The sequence below is a fragment of the Periplaneta americana genome, chromosome 12, assembly GCF_040183065.1.
Source record: "Periplaneta americana isolate PAMFEO1 chromosome 12, P.americana_PAMFEO1_priV1, whole genome shotgun sequence".
NCBI lineage: Eukaryota > Metazoa > Arthropoda > Insecta > Blattodea > Blattidae > Periplaneta > Periplaneta americana.
The window spans coordinates 160,964,224-160,988,564 of NC_091128.1; the positions used below are offsets into that span (position 1 = coordinate 160,964,224).

The 24,341-nt window shown below is 35.4% G+C and overlaps 1 protein-coding gene across 2 annotated transcripts in view; it reads right to left on the reverse strand.

Moving 5' to 3' along the window:
• Positions 1-2,812: 2,812 nt before the first annotated feature.
• Positions 2,813-24,341, reverse strand: part of LOC138711082 (uncharacterized) — a 28,406-nt gene continuing 6,877 nt past the window's right edge. The window contains exons 3-7 of one of the 2 annotated variants that reach the window (XM_069842396.1): positions 19,756-20,051; positions 15,532-15,678; positions 13,357-13,518; positions 6,657-6,883; positions 2,813-3,157 (exon numbers count right to left, since the gene is read on the reverse strand). In XM_069842396.1, the coding sequence (XP_069698497.1) occupies positions 3,079-3,157; positions 6,657-6,883; positions 13,357-13,518; positions 15,532-15,678; positions 19,756-20,051 (911 nt within the window). In that variant the 3' untranslated portion in view covers positions 2,813-3,078. The remainder of the gene's footprint in view (positions 3,158-6,656; positions 6,884-13,356; positions 13,519-15,531; positions 15,679-19,755; positions 20,052-24,341) is intronic. The other variant, XM_069842397.1, reaches the window with a different exon arrangement.

Here is a 24,341-nt window from a genome sequence, read left to right on the forward strand (position 1 = left end):
TCTTAAATAATATACACCACCATACAGATATTTAAATTCATACCACCATCGCATTCAGCCGGCACGTGTTCGAAAGCCAAACTATGCTATATGCCGACACTGAAGTATAGTAATTCACAAACTACACTCTCGTAGCAGCACTGTACACACATCCACATAAAGTAAACGTTCAGACAGTGAGATGCTGACACCTGCAGGCTAAAATACAGACTTATTAAATTTTCTCCTCCAGATATAGCACGTAAATGATAGGCATCGATGCACCTGACATCTGTAGGATAGCTTCATTGTTCACTTAATGCTTTGTGCTCTTGACGAGTCATAAGCGGCCAGCGAAAGACAATTTTCTCCCGCGCATGCGTGAAATATATGTAACCTTCTTGAAAAGAGCACGGCTTGTACGTGAACGGATGTTGCCAAGTTTACATAAGAAGTTTATGCAAGATGCGGGAAGTTTAAAATACTCGATCCTGATATTATACATCCCCACTACGCCAATACGGTATTAAATAATAAAACTAGTCGTGCATTAATGGAAACAAAGTGTTCACGTGCTCTTGTGCTCTTATTGACGCACCGCCACTGTAATCTGATATCTTCTTCTGCAACTAGCTTCTCTCTCATTCAGTGCATCCTTCAGTAGGCAATTTCTTCTCAGCCAGTGACCCAACCAATTCCATTTCTTCTTCCTAATCACTTTCAGCATTATTATTTCTTCACTCACTCTTTCCAACACAGCTTCATTTCTTATGCTACCTTTCCCTTGTAGGCTTTTGACTAAGACACAGTGATATGACTAAAAAAATGGTAAATCTTTCATCCATTCCTCATCAATAAGCTCTGGTTTTGGGTGCTTAAAGACTGTCTAAAAATTCCTTTATCTCAACTTTATTAGTTCCACACTCTGAAAACAATCTTTTCCAAACTTTCTCGTAACGCACAGTTTTCAGATTTTCTTGCCACTTTAGACAGAGCCATTTCTCTATGGACGCTAACGGTAAGCAATGTGTACTGTAAGTGAACGAGTCAATCCGTTCATTTAACGCGGTGTTTGACGTCACTGTCACGAACATACCGAATGCTTATCTAGCTGTCCTCGTGAGAGCAATGTTATTCCGGAAGGGGCGAGATCTGCCCGATCAGTTTGTTTGAGATCACTGACTTACTGGGTTTACTTTAGACATATTTGAATAACTTAAGAACAAGAAAAACGAAACAATGCACTGAGTGAGAACCTGCAGTCACGCGAAAAAAAAATTATGCCGCACATGAGTAACTGCATAGCAGAGTATCATGTGAGACACCGGGACTCCGCTGACATTCCCGTACTCTGCACAGATCTTCCAAGTACAATGGCCACAAAAATTAAAATGTATTAAATATGCAGTACAAATATTAGTAACAAAATAAGATGTTTTTATTTTAAAATGTCAAACTATGCATTTTTGCATAACATAAAATCAACTTTAATGAGACACAAAAATACGCCATAATATATTTTTCTTTTAACTAAAGGCAGAATCTTGTCTTCCATAATTTCCTAACATGTCATATTATAAATATCATAGAAATACCAATATACACTTATCAAAACAATCGATATATGCAAATATATGCAACATAAAATAAAGTTTAATGGTTAATAACAGAGAAATATTCGTTCCGGCACTGGGAATCAAACCCAGGACCCCCAGCTTGATGCACTGAGTGCTCTTACCATCTGAGCTATTCCGAGACCTGATCCACAGCGCCGAACTCTCGTCCTTTATATCGTCGATGGTCTACTACCTGCATTTTAGACATTTAAATATCATATATGCAGGAGCGCATATTTTAATGACTTTCTGGCAATTTCTACAACAGTTTTGGATAACTGTTAACACTGACGTATGTATGTATATATACAGCGCTTTTTTTCAGCCGGAACGCGTTCCGGTAAACATTCTGCCATTACAAATTCCGACGAGATATATTTTATAAGCGAAATTTAAAATTAAAATTGCTGCCACTGCCGAGTCCAAGAGTTTACATTTTCTCATTATTATCGTTGCAATCTAGTGCTGCCATCTTCCGTTATTGATCCTGAAACTATAGGTCGAAATCGCAAAATTTCCTTTATGCTTAAAATCGATGAGCTCCGTTTGGAACTTATTGTAGTATAAGGTATGTAGGCCTAATATTTTTAAACCTATGTTTTTGTTGTATAATGTGATCGAGTGATAGAATTCCAGTAAACTTTTTTTCAGAAAAAAAGCACTGTGTATATACATTTTCTTAGTAGAGGACCTTGCTGTCCTCTATTGAATAATGTGTAATAAATGACTGTGTAGCCATCACATAGATACTTATTAATGGAGAAAAAACTGATGTTGAAATGGCCATGAAGTCATATAAATATGCGCTTCTGCATACATGACATATATGTCTAAAGTGCAGGTAGTAGACCAAAGGAGGAGAGTTCGGCCAGTGCTGTGGATCAGGTTTTGGCATAGCTCAGATGGTAAGAGCACTCAGCACGCCAAGCTGGGGATCCTGGGTTCGATTCCCGGCGCCGGAATTAATTTTTCTCCATTAATAAGTATCTACGTGATGAGTACACAAAGTCTTTGATTACATAATATTCAATACAGGACAGTAAGGTCCTCTAATAAGAATATATATACAAGTTTAATAGGCTTAAATGGTGCTGATTCGTGAATACAATCATCAGTAATTAATTGTGTCCAATGGAAAAAAAAAATATGAACTTCTCACCCAAGTAATCGCTAATCAGCATGCAGTTGGACATACACATTAAAAAGTCATTAGAAAGTAAAAGAGCAAACTTCATTTAATAAACAAATCTTGTACAAGTCATGATTATACAGTCAACATGATGAAACATTACTTGATTGAAATATATATTAAAATATTAATATAAATACGACCACACAATAGTACACAATCAAACATTCAAAACACCGTTTGCAACTACTTGGAACAAGTAAACAACGCCCTTCCCTTCATATTGAGGGGAAGAGAAAAGTCTGGTATGTAAAACAACTTATGTAAAAAAATACAACTAAAACAAGACGCGGCTCAGCACTTGTTGCGGAGGATATCCAGATGTTTCAGGCAGGCTTGAATGTCTTCATTGTCTTCTAGACACGATTCCAGCCTGTAAGTAACAAATGTCACGATAATCAACTCCAGTCCTACACTTTTATGAATGTTTTCATAAAAGTGCTTGAAATTTAAAGCACAGAAATAATACTTTAAATTTAAGAATACAGTAGGGGAGACTGTTGTACCTTTAGCATAGTGTACCTTTGAACATTTTTTGTTTTTTAATTTTTGCTGCTACCCAGAGGACTCAAACTTAAGTAGTAGATTGTAGAGAAAGCCCCTAAGTAGCTCTGGTCGTAGTTTCAGTTTGATTTACTGCGAAGTGTGAGTTCCGTGGACAAAAGAAGTTTTTTAGTATTAAAAGTAAACATTTCGTTCATTGATATATGTTTTTTAACACAAAACCAGATTGTATTTGTTAATATGTTTCAAGTCTGGCCGCAAAACTAGGTAGCCCGGGTTCGATTCCCGGTTGGGGCAAGTTACCTGGTTGAGCTTTTTTCCGGGGTTTTCCCTCAACCCAATATGAGCAAATGCTGGGTAACTTTCGGTGCTGGACCTTGGACTCATTTCACCGGCATTATCACCTTCATCTCATTCAGACGCTAAATAACCTAAGATGTTGATAAAGCGTAGTAAAATAACCTATTAAAAAAAAAATATATATGTTTCAAGTACGGTGTGTTCGCTATCATCTGGTGTGTAATAACATATTTTAATTTCCATGATTTATTCGAATCTCTAGTTTTGGGAGCCATATTTGTATAAACGTGCACCCTCTTGTACCTTTGAGCACAAAACATCTTGTACCATGGAACATGTTCCAAGGTACACGATACTATCGGTTTTTGTTTTGCTCTTATTTTAAGATCATGTCACGAAGTAAGTCTGGAGTTAAGAGGCCCCCAATTGATCCGGATGCCTTGAAGAAAGCTGTTGAAGCAGTTATTGCTTCTCCAGGAAATAAAATCTCAATCAGAGAAGCCTGCTCTGGTTTATGATGGCAAATACATTTTAAATAGGATTGTCAGTTTTTACAGCTATATTCCCATATATATTCCATGTGTTCCAACTTACAAGAGGGTATGTTCCAAGGTACATGAACCTGTTGTACCTTTGAACACATTACATATCCCTTCATTTTATTTTTTCCATCCTTAATAGTTCTGTAAAACAGGAAAATACATAAAGGAAGGTGTAAAGGAATATTCAATAATTATTTCAAGCATTTTTTAATTAAAAAATTTCATTTCCCAAAATTAAAACGTGAAAAGTGTTTAAAGGTACAACAGTCTCCCTAACTCATTAATAAAAAAAGATGCAAGCTTCACACATCCTCTATGAAAAGCTCTGTTCTTATGGATCAACTTTATATTAAACTGGGAAAAGACTGTTCATCTAGAGAGCTTACCTTAAAACCGTCCATCAGAATCTCAATACATTCCAGTAGCAGAAGTTCAGACATGCATAGGATAGTTACGTTGGTTATTGAAATATTCTATTTAAGATTATGCTGAAGGTAACAGTGACTTAAAAATCAAGGTAATTATTATGCAAGTAAAAACACAGACAGGAATATTTGACTATAATTATTTTATTTACTGTGCCACCTTTGCTTATCTTAAAAGTTAATAATTCACATTAACGTTTTCGATACATTTGTATCATCTTCAGATGTAGAGTATTAAATGAACATTTATGTTGAAAACCTTGCCTTATGGTATGGAACTTTTTGTGATGGTTTTCGGATCATGTTAGTGTGAATTGTTCTAACTTAACTTAGGTTGGTCTATGATACACTTGTTATATTATATTAAGATCACTTGCAGTGCATGTAGTACAATTGAAAGATTTAAAATATTTAAAAGTTATATAAAACTATAAATGTGATCAGAGAAATGTGAAACATTATAAAAACACTTTTAAAAATACTGTAAACACTTGTTAGCCAGTTTTTGACTTCGTTAGATGGGGCTGCTTCAGTTGTTCTTGATATTTAACAACGTATTTAACGTATCAGCCAGGCATCAAGTAGGAGCAGTTCAACACACGTAAGGCTGTATTAAACTCATGGACTCGACAACATCCATCTTGTACCAGTAGCATATATCTACGATTTCCAAATTTATCGACCACACCTAATGAAATGCTTTAACAATATACATTTAATAATATTGTGACAGCGACGTGAGATTCGAACTCACGACCAGCGTCCCGCAACAGAGAAGATCGCGCGGAGCACTTTGGGACGGCGCGCGGTGGAGAGAAGAGAGGGGGTGTATTACGTCAACGCGACGAGAGTGCGCGCGCATCTTGTGCTGGTAGAGAGGAGAGGGCTCTGGATTTTTCTGGAGTGCAATCTCTGGAGACGCGTCGAACTTTCGAGGCTACGTCGCTGTGATTATAAAAGAAGAAACGCCAGCGAACTCGAGCAGTTTTTCAGTTGATTAGTCAGCCAGTCAGTGAGAAACCCAGAGCAAGCAAGCCAGTCTTGTGTACCGGAGTTCGACTCGAGTGTGCGTCCGCAACTGTATCAGCATCCGAAGGCCTGAGTTCGAGTGCAGTGGACCGCAGTTGGAGGGACCTGAGTTCGAGTGCAGTGGACCGCAGTTGGAGGGACCTGAGTTCGAGTGCAGTGGACCGCAGTTGGAGGGACCTGAGTTCGAGTACAGTGGACTGTCTCTGAAGGTCTGTGGTTCGAGATACTGTGAACTCGAGTGACTGAGCTAGAAGAACTGTGAACTGAGAACTGATAGTTCTGATTTGTAAATAGTGCTTTGTAAATATTAGTTAAGATTAACAGTTCATTGTTGTTCGTAATAGTCCAAGTAAATTGACATTGCCATCAGTGGAGTGCTATAACGAATACTGTGTTGAGTGAAAAACCTATTGTTGACGAGAGCGTTAAGGTGAATTGTAGAAAGAAATTATTGTTGGAAGAATAAAATTCCATTGTTGAGTTGAAATAAAATTCACAATATAGACATGTTAGTGATAAAATTGATACTGTGTTTTAGATCGTTGTTAAATATCAAGAACAACTGAAGCAGCCCCATCTAACGAAGTCAAAAACTGGCTAACAAGTGTTTACAGTGTTTTTAAAAGTGTTTTTATAATGTTTCGCATTTCTCTGATCACATTTATAGTTTTATATAACTTTTAAATATTTTTAATCTTTTAATTGTACTACATGCACTGCAAGTGATCTTAACTTAATATAACAAGTGTATCATAGACCAACCTAAGTTAAGTTAGAACAATTCACACTAACATGATCCGAAAACCATCACAAAAAGTTCCATACCATAAGGCAAGGTTTTCAACATAAATGTTCATTTAATACTCTACATCTGAAGATGATACAAATGTATTGAAAACGTTAATGTGAATTATTAACTTTTAAGATAAGCAAAGGTGGCACAGTAAATAAAATAATTATAGTCAAATATTAACAGCTTATTGGCATATTACAACATGAAATTGACAGACAGGAATGCCGACTCATTCTGTGCACCCGATACCTAACATGAGCAGATAATTGGCACACTTACTTTTCCTGGAAGCTCTCACACTGCTCATTGGTCCACATGCCCTTCTTCAATGCCGTCATGCACTGGGCAGCCAGACTCTTGAAGCACTGTCGCCTTGCTGTATTGTGCGGCGGGTTGTCCCACAAGGGTGTGGCTCGCACGTACGACCACGCCAGGAACACGTACTCCAACACACTCTCCCAGTGCTGACTTTCCACCAGTTGGCGACCCTGCTCCAGCACGCACTTCTGCAAACAAATTATTACCTTTAATCAATCAATCTTCTTAATGTATCCAGCTGTTTGCCGACAACATAAAGTCCACTGTAGTCTATTCAGTTGCTTTTCACAAGAAATGAGGGGTGTTTTGATCGGTGTTCATGATAGATGCCTGTTGCTAGTAGCCAGAGTTGGGGTGTAGTCAATATATACTGCAGGGCTGTGTCTTCTGCAACTGGTACTGATGATTTTAATTTACTTCTTTTGTGGTTTATGGATGGACAGTATACTGAGTGTTCAGTTCAAAATGTGTCTTGGCTCGCTGTATGCCGTCATGTGGCTAGCTGATGAGCCTAGAGAATTCAATCTTCCTACACTTCCGCAGCTCAGGTGTATAATCTAAGAGGCAGAGAAGTTGGCTAGCAAGTACGGCGTTCATTCTGAAGAGTACGTGCCGATACGTACGGTAACGCCGGTAGTGGCAGGAATGTGAACTGTTTGGAAATACGTACTGTCGGAATATGGGGAGAGGGTTAAGACGATTACTCACGTATTTGTTGACATTAACTTCGACGGTCAACATGGACACGGAGCATTTGATTTGTGTTGTGGAATCTTACCGTACGCAACCGATGATAACAAATACCCTGCGTACGACTTGCCGGCGCAAAACACAGTTCGAAAGAGGTTATGGTAGCACACAGACCATACAGACCGCCATCTGTTGCTACGACGTTCAAGTTATACCGTACACGTTCTCAAGTTCAGATTGAAGAACGCCTTAAATAATAGGCAACTTCTCTAACATATAAGGTGAAACTCGCTTCAAATCGGTGACCCAACAACAGTGACGTCATGACACACTTTGAAATGAACACCCAGTAGAAGAATGTGTTCCAGATCTTCATCATGATTACTACACCACAGACAAGTAGGATTATCAGAAATGTGAAATTGGTGTAGGTACAATTGAGTGACAATGTACCCTGTTCCGGCTCTTGTTAAAAATGTTTGAACATCTCTGGGCAAGTTTTTGTACATTTCCAGGTCATTTGGCTTCTTTCGTACAGACTGTAAAATTTTTCCTTTGTCAAAAGAAAGCCAACTGTTGATCCATAGGTTTGTTAAATGAGACTTTACTGAAGCAAAAGCAATGGATAGAGATATCACTTGAAGAGGTCTTGGTTGCAAATATGTTGCCTGTTTTGCATTATTATCGACTTTCTCGTTTCCAGGTATACCACAATGACTAGGTATCCATTGAAATGTTATTTCCTTTTGGAGTTCTTTTAGTTCACTTAGTTGTTTCTGAATTGGAATAATTCTATGTGCGTATAGGTTTGGCACATATTTAATTATATTAAATGTAGCCCCCTTGGTGTCGGTAAGTATGCAAATTATTACCTTTAAGGAGAACACAAATTCACTGCGGGCTAAGGCAAGGAGATGCACAATCACCTTTACTTTTTAACTTTGATCTAGAATATAACATTAGGAAAGTCCAGGATAACAGAGAGGGTTAGGAATTGAATGGGTTACATCAGCTGCTTGTCTATGTGGATGACGAATATTGTCCAGTATTTAACAAAGAACCACCAAACGAGAATAACATTCGTCGTTGTGATAGACGGTTAAGAGAAACTGGAAGCCTACTGGAGAAAACGCGTACTGGAAGACAATCAACGAATTATGAAATGGCAGAAGTCATCCAAAGAGCATTTTGCTCAGAGTCCAAAGAAATCAGTTCGTAAATGTGTCCGACAATTAGGACTTCTGCACTATGCTTCAGAACACCTCCGACTTCCGAAAACAAGAGTTCATCGAGCTTTAAAGAAACGTCTTCATCTGACTCTATCTTGTATAATTAATTGTAGCAGAGAAAATTATTGCATTAATTCCATTGTTACAGTCTTTTGTTTCCTTGAGTGCCTCAAACTTATAGTCAGGACGCTGTTATTCCCGATTCCCGGCATGACTCCTCCTCTTTGCTTACATCTTAGTAAGTGAAGGCTCTATAAAGTCTAGGTAGGTAGTATCGTTCAGCATTTTTGTTCTTTCGTTAGCGAGCTACCAGACGAGAATCTATTTGACACACCGTTAAACATTATCATGTCGTAGCTCCTATGATAATAAATTAAACGCACTGTAATTCAGCAAATAACTGAGCGGCAAATAACATCCTTGTGTGCTTTCTGCGAACGCCAACGAAAGAGCCAAAATGGCGGGCGATTATATATTAAGTATTTATCCAGCCTTAGGAAATGCTTAACATCTTCATCAGCGAATCACAAGACACACACGTTTAAATGTGGTCGACCTGCAACGTGATTGGCTGCCAGAAATTAGAGCGACGGGACTACAGAGAGTTTTATTTTCATCTGGCACCAATATTACAATTCTACCTCTTTTCACTCAAAGATACAATCCTCTGAAACCCCATCATGACTTTTAAGACATTCTGTATTTATGATATGAGAGAAAATGCAATTATTAAAGTTATTATTTTGATTTTAATTTTCAGCTATTGATATCAGTTGTACTAAAAATTATTTTTTAAAATAACTGAAGTAATATATCTGCTATAATGTTTTTCACACTACAATTAATACGTATCTTCTTCATGGCTACAATATTTTGTCTGGGTGCATGTAATATTTAAATTACACTACTAACAGTGGCTCAGACTTAATACAATAAGACAAAGTTGCTTGAGCATAAATGGCTCGTGTTGTTTTGAGTGGCTAAAAAGCTGGTACACTAGAACTTGGTTATAGCGATCTCGTTTTGTGCAACAAATATTCTGTGGTCCCAACTAATTCCCAATAAGACATATGTTTTCCTACCTTGCTTAATACGACAAACGCATATGCGTCTACCTCGCATATAACGTCATTTTCAACCTCAGTTTGGAATAAGATTTTCTAAGAACCAAAGTATTTTAAGAAATACTTTGTTGAAATCTGACCCTGACAAATTCTTTACAGTCTCTTTCTGTCATAGACCTCTGGAATGCAGACGGATTCCCCATCCCATTGTAACCTGCCCGAATTCATGCGGTATTAGATCAGGTTTGACAGGAAGTTTTCACTAAGTGTACGCATTTTAACGCAGTATGGCCACTAAAAGAAGTGAGTGACGCTTTAGAAGTCATTAGAATTATGAACATGTTCTATGAAGCTAGGGAAGGGAGCAGTGAAATTGCAACTGAAATTATGAACATAGAACGTAATTTAGCCCTAGAAAGGGTATATTGGGCAAGTAGAAGACAATAGAGTTAAATGACTGATTACTTCACTTCTAAGTAAAGTAGTTTGGTGAGTACTGAACAAACTGTTTTAATACAGAATACTGTATTTATAATTCTAGGCCTACGTGTATTTTATTTTTGTTCATTGTAGGCTTAAAAGTCAATACATAAATCTAAAACAAGTCTAATTAAATTTGTTATTTTTCATTTCCACCTCACTAGATTGATAATGTGAATCTCGGTTACTACGACACTCGTTTATAACAACATAATGTTTAAGGTCCCTTGGATGTCGTTATAACCAAGTTCTACTGTATGTCCATGAACTAAGTCACATTGAAAAGGATATAGTGTCAGATTTTATATATATATATATATATATATATATATATATATATATATATGATAATCAATGGGTTTCTGAAGATTTCTACAGGTGCTGAAAGGACATAATACTTTTTTTAAAGCTTAAACTTGAGAATTTAAAAAAATGTTAACACATTTTGTTCAGGAACATTATTCATATGACCAATAAACTTTCTAGTATCTACATCGTTTACACCCTGTATGCTTCACAGACTTTTTCTGACACAATTTAGTGATGATTGTTAAACAAGATACAAATTGTGTGAAAGGTTTGTTATGTGAACATCTGACAATATGGATATCATGAATTAGCACCAACAGATAGCGCATGTGTACTTTGAGGGATGCGCTTTGTGTGTGCATTTGTTTTCTAGTATATAAACATTGAGGATTTACGTAGTGTATTACTGCATTAAATACTCTTAAAAACAACTCAAAATGCCAAATTTTTGTTTTATTCCTGTTTGTGAAAACCAGGGAAAGCCTTTTGTCTTCATTCAGGTCCCGAAATATTCTGAATACATGCTTTAAACCTTAAGAAGAAATTAACTAATTAAATTGCTCCTAGAAAATGCTAGCTATTAAACAAAAATGACTACTTCAAGTAAGGAACTGCTAGCTACAGTTTAATTTTGGAAGAGAGAAAAGAAAAATTAATACAATCATGTGCAACCTCGACAGCAAGCTATGTTAGCAAGCTGTATTATATTCAATACTTCTAGGAGTCTCCGAAGTTTACGCCAGCATTTTACGCCTGCAGTAAACTCTCGATTAACCGGGATGTTTGTTATCCAGGACGATCCATAGTGAAATCCATTTCGTGAATAATGTTTTTAATTGGTGTAGACTAATTATTAAAACCATGTTTTTACTTCAAATTTTCAGAACCATCCTATATAATATTCAAAACTGCATGTCCTTAACCTACAAAACGCACGAATAATCGTGATACTATATCATCTTATATCATCTTATCAAACATTGCATTTGATCTTTCTGCAATTAGAGAAAAAATACGAGGAATTCAATCTAGATAGTCCCTTCCCTACAAAAGAAACACATTGGTGGCTACATATCCTGTTTTTAGTGTATGGTACTTACAATACTAATGATTAAAGAGGTAATATTCACCTTCAACAAAGTTCCTATTTTTATTTATTTATTGTATTCGTACACCTCGTTCTCAAAGTTATACTGCAGATTTTCCCATCCATCTCTTAAGGCGAATCGCTCAATATTATAAAAGTTTACGCTATTATTTACGGTAAATTAAATTAAATTATGAGTTTAGAAAATACTGAATTATATTAAATTATACTAGGTTATACAAAATAATCTATACTAATAATAAATCTGTAGCCGAAATTTTTCTGGTAATTTTCGATTTTCCAAAAATAATTGGTCCTAACATATATAATTAATCACCCTGAAACCGAAAATCGCTTTTTTGACATTTTTGTTTGTATGTCTGTCTGTCTGTCTGTCTGTATGTTTGTTACCTTTTCACGCGATAATGGCTGAACGAATTTCGATGAAAATTGGAATATAAATTAAGTTCGTTGTAACTTAGATTTTAGGCTATATGGCATTCAAAATACTTTATTTAAAAGGGCGGTTATAAGGGGGCCTGAATGAAATAAATCGAAATATCTCGCTTTTTATTGATTTTTGTGAGAAATGTTACATAATAAAAGTTTCTTTAAAAATAATTTCCGATAAGTTTTATTCCTTGAAAAATTTTGATAGGACTGATATTTAATGAGACAAATGAGTTTTAAAATTAAAATAACTGTCATCTAAGGTCGTGTAATGAATTAAAAAACAAATGACTTCGTCTATAAGGGGACTTGGACAGCAACAATCGAAAGCTATGAATCATAGCCTACAGATAATGTTTCTATGTTTGTATGAAGTAATATCGGAAGCTAAATTAACCGATTTGTATAATTAATTATTAATTCACCATTGGAAAGTGTAGTTTCTCTAGATGGACATAATGCTATAATGTTATTACAGTAACTTCTGAGTGAATCGAGGACAGGTAAGATTAAAATAGCTTCTTAACTTGATAGGCTATTCTGTACATTCGTTTTCTGTATTTCCTAAAATAATTTTTATGACCAAATGAGTGGTCTCTGGATCAAAATGATCGCATTTTAATTATTTAAATACAATTTAAATTAAGTAACATATTAAACGATTTATACTTCTATCAAACACGACTCTTCCCTGGATCAAATGTCCTATTTTAATTATGTAATTACTTTATATTTATTTCTAACGGGTGCAGCGGAGCGCACGGGTACGGCTAGTTATAAATATAATTTTGACATGCACAGAAAACCAACAAGCGGAAGAACGCAATCAACTGTAGCATACGACATAATATAGCCCGCATGGAACGCTCCTGCCATCTAACGGTAAAACTTCGCATAATATATCCTTATTGTCATCATAAAGCAAGATGTTTAATTGGCATATTATCAACCTAGTTAGATTTAAGAAAATATGTTAGTTTGAAAAAATTGTTATGAATTACAAACAGAAAATACTTCACATAAAAAACTTATTGTTTTCATGTGTGGAAAATTATATTCTTTTTAAAAACTTTGGGTGAATTATGAATACAAGAGTTGTGATGCTGTACAATATTGATTTTGAAGTTTCCCCTAATATCCCTCTATAAAATTCCTCCTAAACTATTGGATTTAGTTTGTTTATATTCAGTCTTTATGAGTCAATTCATGTGGAAAAGCTGCACATGAAATACTTTCTCTATTACAAAGAAAAAAGAAGTACTTTTACTTAACAAAAATTAATATTTTAGTTTCTGTCACATTAGAAACTGATCATGTAACTACTAAAAGCTGGGTCACTACAAATATCCCACCTTGAAAGCCAACACATGTGTCGCAGCTCTACTGAAAGCAGGGGAGTCTGTCTTTGAGGTGAGTCTGGAGTTCGGCAGAGATTTAAAGATGTTCTTCTTCAAGTAATTTAGACGCTCTTCTAGAGGTCTTATGTCTGGAGCTGGCAAACTCTCTTTGATTTCCTGTTAATGTACAATAATGTAATTGAACGTTATTTAATTAATTTCTTTGCTGCTGTCTTAGAATTTTTTATGTGTACATATTTCTGGTGGTGCGGAAGAGAAAGCATTATGGCCTTAACTCTACCAAAATAAACAAACATACACAAATAAATAAACAAATAACATAAATAACTAAATAAATGAACAACTAAATTAATAAACACCTAAATACATAAATAAAGTAAATAAGTAAATAGAAAACTAGATAAACACATAAATAAACAAATAAACCAAATATACATAACAAATGAAATAACACTTAAAATAATACGTATTAATATCAACAGTTTCTTTGTGATAATATCATTAACTGTTTCTTCAACATTCAGATGAAATTAGGAGATTTTGCAATTTTCTTTTTTGCATTTTGTTTTTTATCCCTTATATTTCATAAAATATTATTCTTTTCTCTTCCTTAAGACTTTTTGGTCATTTTCAAAGGTTGTCAGACGAATGTACATTATGTAACTTTTTACTCCAGGAAAGTGAATCTGCTTTAGAGCTTAACAACACTGTTCCTACTATATCAGATGAAGATGTTCCAATGTTTAGAACTCTGCAGGCATACAGCTGGCAATTATTTTTTAAAACTCATATGAAGTGTTTGTTGTATGCATTGCATTGTAACTTCTTGTACCGAAATTAGCACAAAACTGAAAAAGCAAAAAATAATTTTACTGATGTGCCAATGAATGCAAAATAAAATGCACAATTAATTAAATTTACATCAGCTGTAGAAAATTATCTGGCAAAAAATCAGGATGATTTGCAGGAAAGACATCAGGGACCTTATTTGGCTCTCAAATTTTGATGATATACATGATTCATGCATACAAATTGGAAGAGAAAGGAATACAAATGTAATCTACATCTTACAATGTTTGGTGACGTATATACGTCTGTTGATGTGACATATTAATGAATTTATACCATGGCATGATTGTGACTATAATAGTATTTAAATTCATTAATATGTCACATCAACGGACGTATATACGTCACCAAACATCGTAAGATGTAGATTACATTTGTAAAAAAAGTTTCTTCTCACCCATAAGCAGTGCTGACTAGATCAGACGCTATGGACAGTACTCTATAACAGAGTTGCCAGTATGAGAGGATAATTCCAAGCCTTTGGCGTGAGACGAACTCGATAGCTCAGTGGTAGAGCGCCTGACCGGAGAACAGGAAGTCGCAGGTTCGATTCCCGCTCGAGGTTGTGTAATTTTTCTTTCATACCATAGCATGATTGTGACTATAATAGTATTTAAATTCAGAAAGGAATAATTTAGAAACTAGATACGCATTTTATCTTTCAAGTGAGTAGACTTATTTTACAGGAAGTATCTCATATTCCAAAACTTATTGTTAACATGGCATTGTTTATGGATATATATATATATATATATATATATATACACATACACACGTATCTTAAAAAAAACACACAGACGCACGGGCGTGGGTGCGCGCACACACACACAACCCCCCCCCCCAAGCGCAAATGGAGAAAAATTTGTGTAATTTACAATCTTAACCGAAAAGCTAATTAGTACTTTAGTGTTTCTAATAAATAAATAAACATAAAATTATAATTAACTGTTGAAGTTCATAACCCAATCATTCCTATAAAAGCCCCACATAAATAGTACAAATTAAAATATTATATCTTCCCAGTGAAGGATCGTCTTCAATTCTAAATCAATATAACCAACCAGTTGTTTAATCAGATAACTGCACTATCAGAGATAAATATTTATGTAACTGCACGATCTTAAGTCTACATCAGCTTATGAAATGCTTCGAACCTTCGAAATTAATATTTGCAAGTCCAAAATAGAATCATAGAAGCATAGTTCAAGAAAACGGAAAAGTTGAACTTTGTTACAAATTAAATAACTTCACTGTTACATGACAGTTCGCATGGTAGAGAGCTGGCTGCATGGAATACATAGACATGATCGTAATACTTACGTCTTCCAGATCTGGGTGCTTTCCCACAAGTCCTTGGATAACATCAATGAGCTGATCTTGTGACAGACCTTTCAGTGTTGCCTGCAGGGGACCAACACTATGCGATGAAGGTTTCTCCACACGACTCTTCTTTGAATTTGGAGACATCTAAAAAGAAACACTAGCATTACATCATCTTATTCTTGCTCAGTTTACAGTTTCGAGTAGAGAGACCTATATTAAGCTTTTTTTTTTATAAAAATAATGCAACTCCCTACACAACTGTACAGTATCTGAGACATGGATTTAACACACACAGAAACAGATTTAATGTATTTTACTACTTCTAAACAATATAAGTTAAATCGAGCAATTAACTGATTATGCAAACTGCTAACTTTGCAAATAAATTTATCAATTTATAATATAAATACTGGTACATAAATAAATACATAAAAATGTATTCTAAGTACATTGAATTAATAATAATAATAATAATAATAATAATAATAATAATAATGCACGTCCGAATAACTGACTACTCTTCAATATAAAACTTAACATGGTAATGTTCCTTTTTTTCATTTAACGACGTTACATCAACTGCTAGGTTATTTAGCGTCGATTAGTGACAGTGAGAAGGTATTTGGCGAGATGAGGCCAAAGATTCGGCATAGATTACCTGACATTCGCCTTACGATTGTGGAAAACCTAGGAAAAAACCCAACCAGATAGTCAGCCCAAGTAGGAATCGAACCCACACTTAAGTGCAACTCCTGACTGGGAGGCAAGCGCCTCAGCTGTCTGAGCAATCCCAGTGACTGTCTGATGCCATAACATCCATTCAAAATAGATAATTGTTACGGGACTGTCATCCAACAAGAGTCTGTTGTAATGTGTGTGAAGGGAATTCATATTGCATAAACAGTAGTAAAGTAGTAAGAAGTTGTTGTTGAATTTTCTGGCCATTCACAGAATCTGTTTCATGAAATCTATTCATGATGTAGGATTGGCCTTGGAATGTAGTCCTAGAAAGTTCCTCAGAAGTCTAGGTACTGCGAGGAGGGTGGGTACTTAATGTTCTTAATATAACAGAGTATCTAACAAATATAAATGATACTCGGGAGGAAATTAAACGCAGAATAAATATGGGAAATGCTTGTTATTATTCGGTTGAGAAGCTCGTATCATCCAGTCTGCTGTCCAAAAATCTGAAAGTTAGAATTTATAAAACAGTTATATTACCGGTTCTTCTGTATGGTTGTGAAACTTGGACTCTCACTCTGAGAGAGGAACATAGGTTAAGGGTGTTTGAGAATAAGGTGCTTAGGAAAATATTTGGGGCTAAGCAGGATGAAGTTACAGGAGAATGGAGAAAGATACACAACACAGAACTGCACTCATTGTATTCTTCACCTGACATAATTAGGAACTTAAAATCCAGACGTTTGAGATGGGCAGGGCATGTAGCACGTATGGGCGAATCCAGAAATGCATATAGAGTGTTAGTTGGGAGACCGGAGGGAAAAGTACCTTTAGGGAGGCCGAGACGTAGATGGGAGGATAGTATTAAAATGGATTTGAGGGAGGTGGGGTATGATGATAGAGACTGGATTAATCTTGCACAGGATAGGGACCGATGGCGGGCTTATGTGAGGGCGGCAATGAACCTTCGGGTTCCTTAAAAGCCATTTGTAAGTAAGTAAGTAGCTAAGTTTTAATCTGGCAAAACAATCAGAGATCGCAGATGCAAGCAGCAGTGGTAGCCGAGGACAGAAAGTTCTGCTGCTGGTAGGTTGACAAATACTGGGACTCATGGTAGTTTCAAAGTTCAAGAAATAATCTTACACATTGCTAAATTCAACACCTTCATAAGAATCTAAAAGACCAGAAAACTTAGCACAATATTTTCTCCAGCAGTTCAGAACAAGCAGATAGTGTGAAGTCATGCATTAAGGGGAGTCTTTACTTCCATATCTCTGCTATGGCACTAAAATCGTCCTCCAGTGGCTTACGCAGGGAAAGCTGGTGATCAACAAGATCTCCCAGCTAGGTCCAGTGGACCCGTCGACCAACAGCAGGTGTGGTCCTCCAGACATTCTGGGGGTTGTGTGTGAATGAAGTAGCCACCAAAACGTTAAAATATGGTGTTCACTTAAATCGGCTACAACTTGCCATTTTCTCCAAAATCTGTGCTTCAGTAGCTGGCCATGATAATATCTTTGAAAAATATTGGATTGCAAGAGGTCAAATGACTTTATTGTCAAACACCTGGCATTAGAAAACAACAACTTCCATATCTTAAAATGTTAAATTCCTTAAATTTTGGGTACACTTTTCTCAGAAGTTATAAAAGGTACAAATGTAGAAAAAATAGGGCACGTGTAACATACCTTTACATATACAACCAGTTAAATAAATTTAAAATTCCACTGATCAGTTGGTAAAAAAAATCATTGGTAACATTTTTTGCATTAAGAATGACTGCAAATTTTTTTTTATTTTTGCTGAAGATAGAAATAAACTTAATTTTTTTAACCTGTGTGAAATGCCATCATATTGATATTATATATTAATTTCAGCTTTCTGGGTACAATACTGTCTGAGAAAAGTGTACCAATGCCACAAAAAGTGCGGAAGAATGGTGTCAAAATTTTGAAATCTTACAATGTTAAATTCCTCAATTTTAGGTGCACTTTTCTCAGAAGTGTTAAAAGATACAAATACAGAAAAAATAGGGCATACGTAAAATACTTTTATGTATCACCATCATCCTACAGCTCTACGGCCCTTTGAGTTTAGCCTCGGCTTCCTTTGTGATAGATGCCCATATGTCTTGATCCAAAGCCTTGTTTCTCCACCTTCTTACTCCCAGCTGTCTCAAATCATTTTCCACATCATCACTCCATCTAAGCCTGGGTCTTTCTCTCTTTCCACTGCCTCCCATCTTTCCTTCTAAAATCTTCTTCACCACTCTATCCTGGCTCATTCATTGTACATGTCCCATCTATCTCAATCTTCTTGATCTTATTGTTGCCACAATGTCTGGTGTATTATATTGGTTCATAATTTCAGAGTTTGTACGAATTCTCCATATGCCATTTTTATATACCAGACCGTAAATTGTTCGAAGTATTTTCCTTTCCCAGTCATTAGTTGCTTTTTTGACTTGTCTGGTAAAGTCCATGATTCTGATCCATGTTACAATAGGGTTTATAATTGTTTTATATAATCTTTCATTGGCGACAGACACGACATGGATTTATTCCAATTAATCGAAATTTGCAGCTTGATGCTTTACTTTTCGCTGATGATTTAGTTCTCATGGCATCAACTGAAGATGATTTACAATATTCAGTACACAATTTAAATAAGGTCAGTGAAAAATATAACATGGAAATTAATATTGAAAAATCGAAAATCATGTCATTTTGTGGGAAATTCCCTGTACCAAGCAAAATCTGTTTGAATAATAAAATAATAGAAAGAGTAAATACCTTCACTTATCTTGGCTATATACTATCACCTTATGATGAAGTAGATACTGCTGAAAAAATATGTAAATATAATAAAACAATGGGGATCATTAATAAAATCATGAAACCCTCACTAGTACAAAGACACACGAGAATAGGCTTGTATAAAACCTTAGCACAGCCAGTATTAAGCTATGGTAGCGAAGCGTGGACTGTGAAGAATAAAGATGTCAGTAGAATAACAGCAAGTGAGATGAGGTTTACGAGAGCAACAGCTGGATATACTCGCTGGGATCATAAAAAAAATGAGGACCTAATGCAAGAACTTCAAATAGAACCCATTATGCAGTTCATCAGCAAATATCAACTTCAGTGGAAGGGTCATCTCGAACGAATGAATCTATGCAGAATTCCAAAAGCACTGCTTCATTACCATCCATATGGCAAAAGATCTCTAGGCCGTCCAAAGAAGAGATGGACTGAAAATTCTAGTTTGAGACCGTAACAGGCCACCTGGCCTAATACTTGTTAGGAAGATGATGATGATGATGATGATGATGATATAATCTTTCTTTTAACATCTGTGACAAATATCTTTTCCTAAAGAGATGTGCCAGTGCTTTATATTGTTCACCGATAACATTTTTTGCATTAAGAATTACTACAATATTTGTGCTGAAGATAGGGCTAAAAGCTGACAATTAGAAGAAATAAAATCATAATATCATTTTACACATATTAAACTACCTTAAATCAATACAATTCTTACCTTGCGAGTTTTTTCTGGTGTTGGGAACAGTTCCTTTGGGTCATTGAGCAGTAGTCTTTTACGAGGAGTGCTGCGTAGCACGATTGTACTTTTCAGGGGGCTTGCCTTCACAGGCGTTCGGTCTCGAGTTGGGCCATTCTGTTTGTCTTGGTCAATGTCGGGGCTCCAGGTGGCAGGAACCCGACGACGTCCACGCTGCTGTATTATCATCTCATCTGGTGAGGGTGAAGGGCTTACATATGAAGAAGGTAAATTTACGCTTATGTTCCATAAACCAACAGGATTTGAGTTGGGGACTGCAATAAGAAAGCAGGACAGTGCATCTTTAACATATATACATACAGGTTTTGATTCTTCCAATCAGCATCAAGTTTTTAATAGTTCATGCAGAAGATTAGAAATATGAAAATATTATTCAATAAACCCAAAAGCATAAAGTACCCTCATAATTTCAATTACATGGAACTGATATCACCAGCAATGGATTTTCTACAAAGGCATTACTGTTAATATTATTGCGTAACATATAGAATGTTGGAACTTGCATCACCACCACCACCATAATAATAATAATAATAATAATAATAATAATAATAATAATAATAATAATAATAATTTTATATTTGGTTTAACCCATTGCATTTAAAATACAGTGTTTAACAGTTCAAACAATCTACAATAAATATAATATACAGAAAGTACACAAGATGAATTACATTTACAAGTAAGTTGATTTAGGTACCAGTAACTTCTTACATGTTACAACACATTGCAATCTTGAGCAGAGGCAATTGTCCTCAAAATATGTGATTGGTTCCAAGTCAATAAATTTGTATTAAATTGTAACAAAACTAGCATAATCCAATTTAAATCCTGCCCAAATTCAACTTCACAAATTTCACGCCCAATAATAACAACAGGTTCTTAATAGAAACAACAACAAGCAAATTTCTTGGCTTACAAATCGATAATATATTAAATTGGAAAAATCATATTCAAAAAAATTACCCCCAAACTAAATTCAGCATGTTTAGATCTATGCAAGAGATAGTACTAAATATCAATACCTTAAAAGCAATATACTTTGCATACTTCCACTCGGTAATGAGTTTTGGAATAATATTCTGGGGAAATTCTACAGATAGTAACAGTATATTCCTACTACAAAAAAAGAGTACTTAGAATAATATAGGTGCCAAATCTAGAGAATCGTGTAGAACCATTTTTAAAAAACTACAAATAATGCCCATGGGTTGTCAGTATATTTTTTTCACTAATAAACTTCCTCGTATGTAATTGTGAAATCAACAGTTCATAGCATAAACATGCGTAAAAAAATGCCTTTCATATTCCATCGGCAAGTCTGTTGCGCTATCAAAAAGAAGCGAGTTATATGGCACTAAAAATTTTTAATAGCCTCCCTATGGATATAAAAAATAAAACAAGATTATTTAGGGCCAAATTAAAGAAGTACCTAATTTCTCACGACTTCTATTCTGTAGGTGAATTTATGACATTCAACAACGCTGCATGAATATTTGTGTCTTGTATTAAGTCTTGAAGTAAACCCGCATAAAAGTAATGTTATACACCTACGTAAAGGATGTCTCTGCTCTGATTCCCTCACCTTGATCGATGGACAAGAAATATCTTGCATCAAATCAGATGAAGTTATAAGATATCTTGGCATTACTTTTAATGATGAAATAAAATTTAATGCAGCGCAACTAATTGAAAAACTGACAAAAAATCTTAATCAGCTGGTCACTTCACCCTTACTCATGCCTGACCAGAAGATAAATATATTAAATCAATATATCTGGCCTCAGTTGGTTTACCCCTTCCAATGTGCTCCTTTAAAGGATCTTAAAGTGAAATTTCTATCTGATATTGACAAATTAATTCGCAGCGCTGTTAAGGAAATAATTAACATTCCTACTGACACCCCGGATGCTATGTTGTATGCACCAAGATTGCGAGGTTTAGGAGTATTTAAAGCCCAGTGGGAAGCTTACCTTCAGCACTTAAATATTTGTCAAAGACTTTTACACGTTGACAACCCTCATGTAGCAGCCACTCGAAATCTTCCAAACGAAATTGAACATTGCATCAAACAATCACCAATTACCTTCGATTGCTCTGAACGTATTTCTTCTCAAAAACTAAGAAAAGCATTGCGTGAAGATTCTTTTCATCAATGGAGCAAATTGAAAAGTAAAGGTTTGGGAGTCGTTTTCTATTCTCACTGGAAGAAAGGTAATTCGTGGATCTCAACCAAAAAGGGACTTTCGAGCAGTCAGTGGACGCAAGCCATTAAGATGAACTGTAATACAATACCTGTACGTACGCTCCCTGGTAGAACTCTTGACTCAACCCGTTGCAGAAGATGCGACGAGCAAGAAACGCTTCCTCACGTCTTGGGTTTCTGCCATCATGGAGAATTGCTCCGAATCAACAGACATAATATGGTTCGTTCTCTCATCGCAGCTTCAATCCGTCAGAATGCTTCCTATGAGGTTTATGAGGAGGTTGGTTGCGTCTCTTCTGATGGCTCTACTAGACAGGCTGATATCATCATAATTGATCGGCAGAAGGATAAGGGTGTCATTCTGGATCCCACAATCTGTTTTGAGATGCATGAGCAACAGCCACAAGAGGTGTGTCGTGAAAAACAAGTCATATATGAGCCTTGTTGTCAGCATCTTGGAGCACAATACCACATCACACATTGGACAGTTTTTGGGCTCATGTTCGGTGCCCGTGGCACGATCCCACGTGAAACTTTAAATCAACTTAAACAATATAAAATTTCTGATGCAATGATTGATGCCATAAGATCTCACGTGTTAAAATCATCCTTAGCTATAATTAGTAATCATTTGTACCCAACAAAATTTTTATTGTAAATGATTTCCTACGTTTTCTTATCTTAATGTTTTTTCTTTTTCTTTCCAAGTGTCACAAAATTGTTTTGTTTACTTATTATTCTTTATGAATTGATTAGTAGGCCGATCTATCGAACCCTTATTCAGGGCAGCTTTTGTTTCTACTAACCCCTTGTGTTGTACTGGTATATTGTAAAACTCTTCTGTATATATTTCAATTACTGTGACTATAATTAAGACTTTGTAGTACTATTAAGATTTTTTTTTAAATGTTTCATATTCTAGCTGTGAGGCAACATACGAATACCATAAATTGGCCTAGAATATAATACAATACAACAATGAATATTTTTTAAGAACAGGCATTTTTTTCTCTGAATGAAGAACAAATAAGCGCAATTTCTCCAACTGAGAACCCAGTTATGTATGAGCAAGCCTTATCCGAGATTGATGGAAAAATTCAGAGAAACAGTAACAGCAAATGAGAGGAATATACTATTTGTGTATTATTTTTATCCCTCTTCTTTATTCTAGTACCAGGATTTTAATGACTTTGTATTTTCAGAACTAGGCCTATCGTTTTATTTATTATTAACATATGATGTATCATTTAAACTGTGATCCACTGAAATATCTATTACAAAGTATTGGAGCCAAATTCATGGATTTCAATTGATTTTTCCACAAAATACAATATGTTTCACCCTAAGAAATTTTAGGTGATAGCCTTAGAAGGTACTTCATGGAAAAATTAAATGATAAAGAACTTAAGAGATAAAATGAATATGGCGTCTTTCTTCTGCACAAATTCCACATGATTCTTATGAGATTCTAACCAGGGTCTTAAGAAATGGCTCTCTAAAATTTTGCAATACAGTAATAGAGTTACAAATCTGATATGATAGCATGTTTTTAAAACAGAAGTTAATTTTTTTAGTAATTCTTGATAAATAAAAGTTCCTGTTATATAGCTATTGAAAACAGTGAGGTATTACATACAAAATTAACAACACATTTTATTCAACATTAACTTATTTAATTGATTAACTAGTGGACATACTCGTGTTAATTATGTAAGATTTATGTGGCTTACAGCTGTTTCAGTGTTTCACGCACCATCCACAGAGCCTACTAGATCACGGCGTCATCTCGAACTTCTCTGCCTGTTATGTGGGCATGTTTGATTGTTGAAAGGTGTTGAAGAGTGGATCAAATAATGTGTGTGTGTACTGAAATTGATCTGTGTGTTGAGAATTTGATCAGGATGTGTTTTAGTATGTTTGTATATTTCGTATTGTTCTAGTGTGTTGAGTTTTTGGTTCTTGAGTTATATGTGTAGGATTTCCATGTCCGTATTTATGTTACTGTATGTATGGTTAGCATTGGTTATGGGATCGGCGTATGTAGATGTATTGTGTCCTCTGGTTATTGCTTTAATGCAGTGGCGTATACTGGTTAAAGGGTTTGGGCTATCACTGACCCTATTATTACACAAAACATATTTTAAAATCCCTATAATAAAATTCCTTACATATTTATGTGAATTTCAGATGTCTTGATTGGGACGAAAATACGTTGATGACTTCGTCATTGAAATTACAGTTGGGCCACTTGCAAAGTTTCTGTAGAAATGACTTTTCAATGGATATTAGTGCCAAGCCGGATAAACGTTCTTGTGTATGAGTTGATCTACAGTAGGAT